Raw genomic sequence first — 9016 nt, forward strand, 5'->3', positions numbered from 1 at the left:
GGGGGGAGAATTATTTATATAGGAGTACTTTCACTTACTCCTATCTAACTCATCAAAGTTTTCAACTCATTAGTTGTAAATATTGGTGATCATCATCGTTGTGGTCCAACCAAGATTAAATTCAAATTTAATTAATATCGCAAGAAACCACCTTTCCCTTTTCTTTTTTTCTTAATAATATTCATTTATTTTTTTTCATATAATTATATACATACATACGTACGTACCCATATCCCATTAAGGGAAAAAAAGATAAATATATGTATTTTTTGTTAATTAGTGTTAGATTCAAGGATCCCCTCATGCGACCCATGGCTTATTGTCAGCCTTATTATAGTAGTAATACTTTTGGTTAAAGCTGTTGATTTTCCCTATCTTCTAAGCAAATCAACCATTGATTAAGTTCAACTCTATATATACATATATGCACTATATCTCAATGTTCATTTTTTAATTATATTCATCATACGTTTAGATAAGATGGCACTAACTACTACAATTAAATATACCATTTAATTGACTTGGAAAGTTTTTTTTTCCCGCTTCCAAGAGTATGAAACAATATTGGCCGAGTAATTTCAAAGATTATTTATGAGATAACCATTCTGAATATGCCTGTGTATATGTATATATATATACATATATATACATATATGCAAAGTACTAATTGATAACCTAAACCAGTATGGTTATGAGCATCACCTTATTTAGTTGGTAAATAATGGCTTCTTTATATCTTTCAGTAATAAATAATTGCACACACACACACACATATATATATATTAGATAATTATAAGACTGAACCTCATATTATTTGATCATACTCCTCTGGAAGCATGATGGAAAAGAGATATATATATATATGTACGTATAATTTGTTAATGTGATACATGTAAATCAAGAACATGAAGATTATATTCTGTATATCTGTGTATACAATTAGGGTTTTGGAATTATTTGTAAAGATGAGACGAGAAATGGGGTAAATAAGAAATTTCAGGAAAGTTGAAGGACATAAAAAATTAAATGGGCGAACAATTATGGCGGGGATTGAGGAAGGAAGTGGGAGCGGGTGGGTCCCACACATTATGGCGGGCATTTAGGCGCACCACCGTTGCGTTTCGTGCGCCCTCTCCCTATCTAATTACACGCCTAACATTTTTCTACCAAGTACCAAGTGGGACCCATCCGCCTACATACTTTTTTTTATCTCTAACTAAACTAACCATTAGATATAAACATGAATTATTAATATTTTTAAATATTTTTTTAAGGTGTGTATTTAAGTTATATATTAAAGTACCATTTGATATAAACCACAATTTATTTATTTTTATAAAAAAAAAACTATTTATTATGTATTGTTAAAAAGTGATTTTTTTATTGATGTTATTTTTGTTGAATATTATGACTCTATATCTATATATATATATAAATTTTTTAAAACGAAAAGTAAAATAAATAATCAATTATAGATGGTATATTTTATCTTTATAATATTATTTTCGATATTTTTAATGCCACAATTTATTTTCTTTTTATTTATATAATCACATGCTATTACAATAAGTATTTAAATAAACAAAATATTATTATTTTCATTAAGCAAATTTATTTTTTAAAAAATAAAAAAATAAAAAATAAATAATTTATCTTAAAATAATTTATTATGTTCACTTGTCACAATCTTAAGATTTAAGTATATAAGAGACAATAATTTCACCAAACAAATCCTTTAAAAAGATTGCTTAAGGATAAAATTGATGTGATATATTTTTATTTATAATTAATTTTTTTATAAAAATAAAGTATTTATTAAGTTTTCAAAAAATAGCTTTCATCACATGAAAAATAAGAACAATGTTTCTAATTTTTTTTAAAATGTTTATGTTTTTTATATAATCATTTCAGTTCATTTGTCAAATAAAAAATTTATAATAATTATAATTTTTTTTATAAAAAATTTCTAATGATTATTTTAAAATACATTAGACACACATATCATATAAATTTTATATATTTTAATAATTAAATAACACATAAATATTAATAAAAATACAATTGATAATATCATAATTTTTTAAAAAATATATACATAAATCGTGTAATTCAATTGGAATCAATATTTTTAAATAAAGATATAGATATATCAACAAATAAATGGTGGGTAATTTTTAAAGTTGAATTGGTTGAACTTATAAAGACTTGAATTTTCAATTAGTTTAACTTTTATTAATTACAAAACTTTTTCATTAACTTTCCCTACCCACCAAATTAAAACTTCAAAAAATCTCATAACCTTAGAAGTAGATTTTTCTTTTTCAATTTTAATTATAAAATAATATGAAGATCTTGGAACTAAAGATTTAAGAAGAAAAGGGTTATCAACATATTTTGTTTATATGAAAACGTGTATGTATATGTGTGTACGTAAAGATGGTGAAAAATGAAAAGTTCAACATCCATATGTAGACCAAAGTTGAAGAAGAATATGATTTGCGCCACAACTCGAGGAAGGCTGAAAACAAAGGAAAAGGAAAAGGAAAAGGAAAAGAAGCTTCTTGGCATGACAAAAGCTCCTAAAGAATATTTTGTAAGTAAATAATGTATATAAATATTTTTCTACTTATGCTTAAGTTAAAATGATTATTTTGTAATCGTAATATAATTTTTTCTCATAATATAATACACTTATGTTTGAGTATTTTAAAAACGTGATCTTTTAAAATAAATCTTTTAGGTGAATGAGAAAAGTTCTTAATATTTTAGTTGAGTGATATAAGAATGATTTTAAAATATACTATTTTCATTTAACGTGAATTAGAAGAAAAGTTAAAAAAAAAAAAAAGATTGAAAAAAATAGTAATTCCATGTGTTTTCTTCTTCCTTAATATATATTATCATCATTATAAATTTCAAATAAAATGAATTAATAATTTCTATCGAATTTATTAAAGCTATATTTAGAGTAAATTTATAAATATGATAAAATTTATTTATAGAATTCACACTTAATTTGACAATGAGATTATGTAAATCTACCATTAAAAAAATGAAAATTGACATCACATGAAAATTTCAATTCAATAGAAAAGAATGGGTTCTAAATTTCTTCAAATTTGATGGAAATTCAAGTCTTAGCTAAATATCTCTCAATTTCCACATTGATTTGACTTTCGTAACATGTTAACCATTCGAAAATTGGACAAATTTTCAAATATCATTTATTTTGACTTATTAAATTTTTTTAATCGGTAACTCAACTTATTCTCTTCATTCCTAAAGTTTTGAAAGCTTAAAAACTAAATTTTGAAAAATAAACAAACCATATTTGTACCTTTCGACTTTTTAAGTTTCATTATAAATTCTTTTTAAGACTCAAATATATTTTACTTGAGTTTAACGAGGAAAATGATAATAAAAATGTACAGGAAGATTGAGAGGGATAATGCTAGAGGAGCAACGTCATCTCAAACATATTAGACATTTGGATCGTCGTTTTCAAATTAATGAATAAAATCATAAGATTCTTCATATTGAGAACTCAAAACTCAAATCCCATTATGCTTTTTTTTATCAAACTCAACATCTCTACTACTCATAATCTTATTGGTAAGTGGATTGAACTTATACCTTTTGTATTTTCATCATTGTTTATGAAATCCATCTTTCTTCGATACTTAAGAATTTACTTTTAAAAATCAACTCATATTTTTTTTATTATAATCATTAAATAAACAATATAAAGTAAAATATTTTACCAAATAAGAAGGGTTTGGTCCAAGACATTAAAAATTCAAACGACCAAACTTCTGTGTGCTAGATCTACCATTGGTCACCAACACAAGTTTTCAATCACATAGCTTTTAGTAGTTTATATATTTTTAACATAGACATATGATCACTCATCATTTTAACCTTCGGACAATAAAATGTTATTTTTTTTACGAACTCCAACTCGTAGTACGTGTTCTTGGGTACGAAAATTTTTCGATGACTCTAAATATTACATTTCAATTTTAACGTGTAAGAAACCTAATGAGAAAGAAGATTCTAGAACTAATCATTAATTACAATTTTATCTTAATCTAATACAACTTTCAAAGTACATTTGATAACATGGAAAACCGTAAATAAAATAGTGCAGTTGGTAATTCCAGCATTCTTGACAAACGGAGCAGTAATTACATATCTAATCATAACACCTTTTAGGAAGATCCACCTTTATGCACCATTTGAAGCATTGAAAACTAAGATTCTATAAATTTTCATAACTCGTAATTCACTGAATTGGGATAAGAATTGTCTCTTCAAAATTGGGTTGAAATTCGAGGTTCATGAACCAACCAACAACGCTCATTAAATCAAACTTCATTATCCAACAATTATGACTGAGCTGGACTTCCCATTAGTTTTGACTCATTCTTAATCAATAATTATAATTCGATCTTCATCAAGAAGCTTAGATTTAAATTAATTAACGTAAGTTACTTAAAAACTGTAGATAAAGTGCAATTGATATGTACTTCTAAGTACATATTTTTGAGATTATCAAACTTGTAAACACCTTCAAGATTTCCTCAAGATTATGCTGAAACCAGAAAAAAGATAATGGCGGACAGAGTAAACATTGAGAAATTAACTTATGGATCAGGAAATGGATTCCACAGCAGAAGAGAAAATAAAAGAAGATTAGGAAGCAGAATAGGAATTAGAGGATTAACATCACTAACCAAGCGTTTCCTTCTGAATCTTCCCCTCACATAATCTCTCATCTTCTGCTCATCACCCCACTTGGCTTCTTCCACTCCTTTGGCCAGCACAAGAGGAGGAGGCTGGAAATAAGGGCACTTTGATCTCCAAGAAGTTTGTGGAAGTCCAAATCTAGAAACCCTTTTGAAAAACAGAGACACTGCCCATCTCAGCTCCACAGATTTAGGGCAGAAGACTGGGGGGTAGTCCCAGTTGAGGTAACAGGGGATTTGTGTGGAAATGAAGAATTGAGAATGAATAGAGGGTTGGGTTGTTGGGGTTGTCAGGATGTGGGTTAGAGCTTGGAGTATTTGTTCCCATTTTGTGTTTTCCATTTTTCTCCTCCTCTTTCTTTTTTCAGTTGCATTCCTGGTCATCTGTTCTGGTTTTTGGATAAGGTTTAGATAAAAAGAATAAAGAAACTGTTTGGGATATTATGGGAAGAAGAAGATGAATGCTGGAAATAAACAACAGTCAAATCTTCGTAGGCTTAAACAAAACTATAAACATCCTGAATGCATGAATTTTTTGTGTGCATACAAAATTGTGTGTATATTACCGATGCCGCATTGCATAATTTATTTAACATTTTTTTATAAAAAAAAAAATTAATGATACTAATATATTATGGAATCGTTTTTGCCCATATTTACTTCTGAATTTTTTTATTTTGATAAATTTATTTCATCTTATCATTATTTGTAATTTCTAATTTTGAATATTTAAAAATAGGTACAATATATACAAAATTAAATTCAACACAATTTTTTTTTTCACGGATAAAATAGACTCTTGATTTTTATTTTTTTTTTGTTAATCTGAAAATGTTTACTAAATTATGATTTTTTTTTTATAATAAAATTTTCTTCATTTTTATAACTAGTACAAACCACAATATTTTAACGAAAATATACAAAACGTAGAATTTGATTTGAATTTATACCATTATAAAGAGGAGGGAAAGTGTGGAAGAAATAATTATGAACTCAAGAAGCTAGTTAGTTATCTATTAGATTATTAAGCAGATAAAATTGGGTTTGATGCCCTTTTAAAATGTTTTTATGCAGAATGGATTGGTGTCTCATATTTAACAGCTCAGATGAGTTTTCGATAAAGATAATACCACCAGCTTGAGTCGCTTCAAAGCAAGATTTTGTTTAATCAAGTGAAAGCCATCACTGGCCGGTCGTTATCGGTGGTAAAGCTATTTTTTTTTTCTTCTTTTTTTTTTCTGAATTTTGTAATACCCAATTAATTTTAATATAATTTATAAATATAATTTTTTAATTTTTTAATTTCAATTTAATGAAGAAAATTAATTGTATGACAGAATTAAAAACAATTTTAAGAAAAAAAAGTGAAAATTTAAGTTCTTGAAGTGTTCTTAAAAAAAAAATAAGAATTCAATGGTCAAAATGCAATTTGAGAAAATTATGTAATGTAGGATGTTCAGTCAGCAGTCCCAACGAACCAGAACAAGCCGCGTGGCAAGGGACGCTGAGGCGGTCCACGCGGACGATCCGCATGCCCACGATCGGACAGCCCAGATTCGCTCATGCACGCACGGACGGTCCGGATGCGTTCCCTTCTCAGACGCGATCGGACGGTCAGATTTAAACGCGATCAACGGTACAGATCCACTTTCTATTTAAACGTGATCGGACGGTCTGGATCAGATCGCAATGAACGACCCAGATTCACTCCTTATTTAATCGCGATTGGACGGTTCAGATCAAATACGATGGACGGTTCAGATTAAAAAAAGATGGATACAAATAACCCTCTTCACACCAAACCCTAAACCTAGCCGCCAGAACCCCCTACCGAAGAAGAAGATCTAGCTACCAGGAAGAAAGCCGTCGCCACCCTCCGCTGCATCGGAGCCATTTTCGATCGCTAAAAGAGGTAAAAAAATTTCTCATTTGCTCGAAATTCAATTTTAAACACTTTCATGGCCAAATCAAAGCAAAAAGATCGACAGATTGGCCAAAAATCGCAGACAAAGTCCGGCAGCGCCGCCGCGGGAGATTACAAAGAACGCCTCCGATGAGGACCTTCCCGATTCCCATTCCCATTCTGCGTAATTTTTCTACAATTATAGCCATCATTCTCTTCTCTATAGGTTGATCAAAGCAAAACACTCAACCGCAAAGGTGAGCCGGCAAAGCAGCTGCACCGGAGAACCCCGCCGTCGATGAGTTTTGATTTTTTGATTTTTTTGGCCAACCGAGACCTCTTAATGTATTTTCTCACATGGATAGATACAAAACTGGCCAAATCCGACTGAAAACAGCTGACCTGAGGCAAACCACTGCCACAGGCGGTGGTGCCGTCGCCAGAGCACGGCGGAGCCGTCATGCCAGAATTTCGAAATTGGCCGAAAAGTGATCATAACATTGATTTTAGATTTTTTAGGATATTTTTAGGTAATTGAACCGCGTTTTAATCCTCGAAGAAAAATTCAAGAAATCTGGGGACCGCCAGTAGGCGCAATCAACAAGTTTAGTATTTTGGACATCAAATTGAGTAAGAATCATTCACCTTATTCTCTATCATGGAATTGAAGTTTAATTAACAATAATACGTTATTTTGTGCAATTTAAAAAATATCCATAATTAATTACGAGTTATTAATGGAGGTAGAAGCAAAAATTATTCACTGTTGATTCTGTTGATTTATTTTACGAGTTGAATGTATGACAATATCTGATTGATTGATTTTATAGTTTTGAATGCATGTCTTATGTGACTACGGTTAAATTTGGAAATTGAGATGTTATTGTAATATCTGATGCATGTTTTGTTTGTTTTATATGATCACGGTTGAATTGAGAAACTGAAGATTAAAGGTAAATGAAAAATTGTGTGATTAAGTAAATGGACGAAACAACAACTTTACTAGATATCTTGGGAGATGATAAACGAATCGGGTACATAGGGAACTCTACCGTGAACGTCACCTTCATATCGGACGGGGTATCGAGGTTTGGTTATTTGGCGTTCATACCGGACGGGGTATGGGGACGACTCGTTTCACCATCGTACCGGACGGGGTATCGAGATTTAATAATTTAGCGCTCATACCGGACGGGGTATGAGGATGGTCCGTTAATTGAAAATGTTAAAGGAAATGGTTCATGCAGGTAAGGACATCCCTATAAACCCTTATGGATACCAGTAAGCTGATAAAAAAGAAAATTATTATTCCAATTGATTGTATATGAAATTATAAAATGTGTTATATTATTACTTTTATAGGTTATTTTTATAAATCTCGTTACAGTAAGTAGACGGTAAATGATTTTTTTTTTAATAATAAACAACTTTGCTAAATTAAAAACTCTATTAGTTGTTTTTATTATTTTTACCAACATTCATTTCTGTGTCGGTGAGTAGCGTGATATTCTTACTGGACTAATGTAACTTATTCATTTATTAACCATTTCAAATCAAGAGAATCACGATCTATAACCCGATCCACAAGAAGATTGCGAGTAGAATGCTAGTTTAATTTATTTTCTAATTATTTCTTTAATTTCTCGTATTTCTCTCAAAAAAATCATTCCCGTAACTCTATTTGGTACTTTAAGTCATTGTGTAAAAAATATAAATCCTAACTATTTAATTTACTTCCACACTTAATTTATAATTTATTTTCTTTAAAATTTCCGAAATCGTTACAGGTTTAGTCTAAATTATGTTATTTGTATCGGGTCCTAAAATTTAAGTATTGAAAATATACAAAGTGTAACTTATATATTTAATGGATAATTAAATGAACATTGTCTAACCTATGTGCGACACAAAATGAACATGACTTATTTCAAAACTAAGACTAACAGCAAACTTGAATAACAGTGAGCATAAAATCAAACTATCTGCAACGATCCAAAGTTGACATACACCAGGAATCAATTTATCCTGATACCAGCCATTTAAAGAGAGAAGGGTTCCTTCTTAACACTAAATAGATCAGACTCCCATCAAAATATATTTTTCTTTTTAATATCCATTTTGAAAACAACCTTAAATGCATTCAAGGGTATACAAGCTGAAAAGTATATAAAAAAAATGCATAAAGAGACAATCCTAAGCAGCTGATACCTTATACAAGAGTATGGGAATCAAGATTTTGTCAAGACTTTTGATACAAGAAAGTGGCAGGTTCACAATATAGATCAAGAGGTACCGGGCTAAATTATAATCTTACAAGTTTGAACTAAAATATCAATAAGCAGATGCTTCAACCAAAAAATTTCCAAGA

The 9016-nt window shown here is 29.6% G+C and overlaps 1 protein-coding gene across 1 annotated transcript; it reads right to left on the bottom strand.

The window, feature by feature from the left end:
• Positions 1-4334: 4334 nt before the first annotated feature.
• Positions 4335-5306, bottom strand: LOC110817902 (uncharacterized). Its single transcript, XM_022046619.2, has one exon. The coding sequence runs from the start codon at positions 5127-5129 to the stop codon at positions 4644-4646; it is 486 nt and encodes a 161-aa protein (XP_021902311.1). The 5' UTR covers positions 5130-5306; the 3' UTR covers positions 4335-4643.
• Positions 5307-9016: the final 3710 nt, after the last annotated feature.

This window comes from Carica papaya, chromosome 7 (genome assembly GCF_054855325.1).
Source record: "Carica papaya isolate Zhongbai chromosome 7, ASM5485532v1, whole genome shotgun sequence".
Lineage (NCBI taxonomy): Eukaryota > Viridiplantae > Streptophyta > Magnoliopsida > Brassicales > Caricaceae > Carica > Carica papaya.

Bases quoted from the DNA above. Each gene is read 5' to 3' on its own strand.
- LOC110817902 (XM_022046619.2), bottom strand. From the start codon at position 5,129: ATGACCAGGAATGCAACTGAAAAAAGAAAGAGGAGGAGAAAAATGGAA.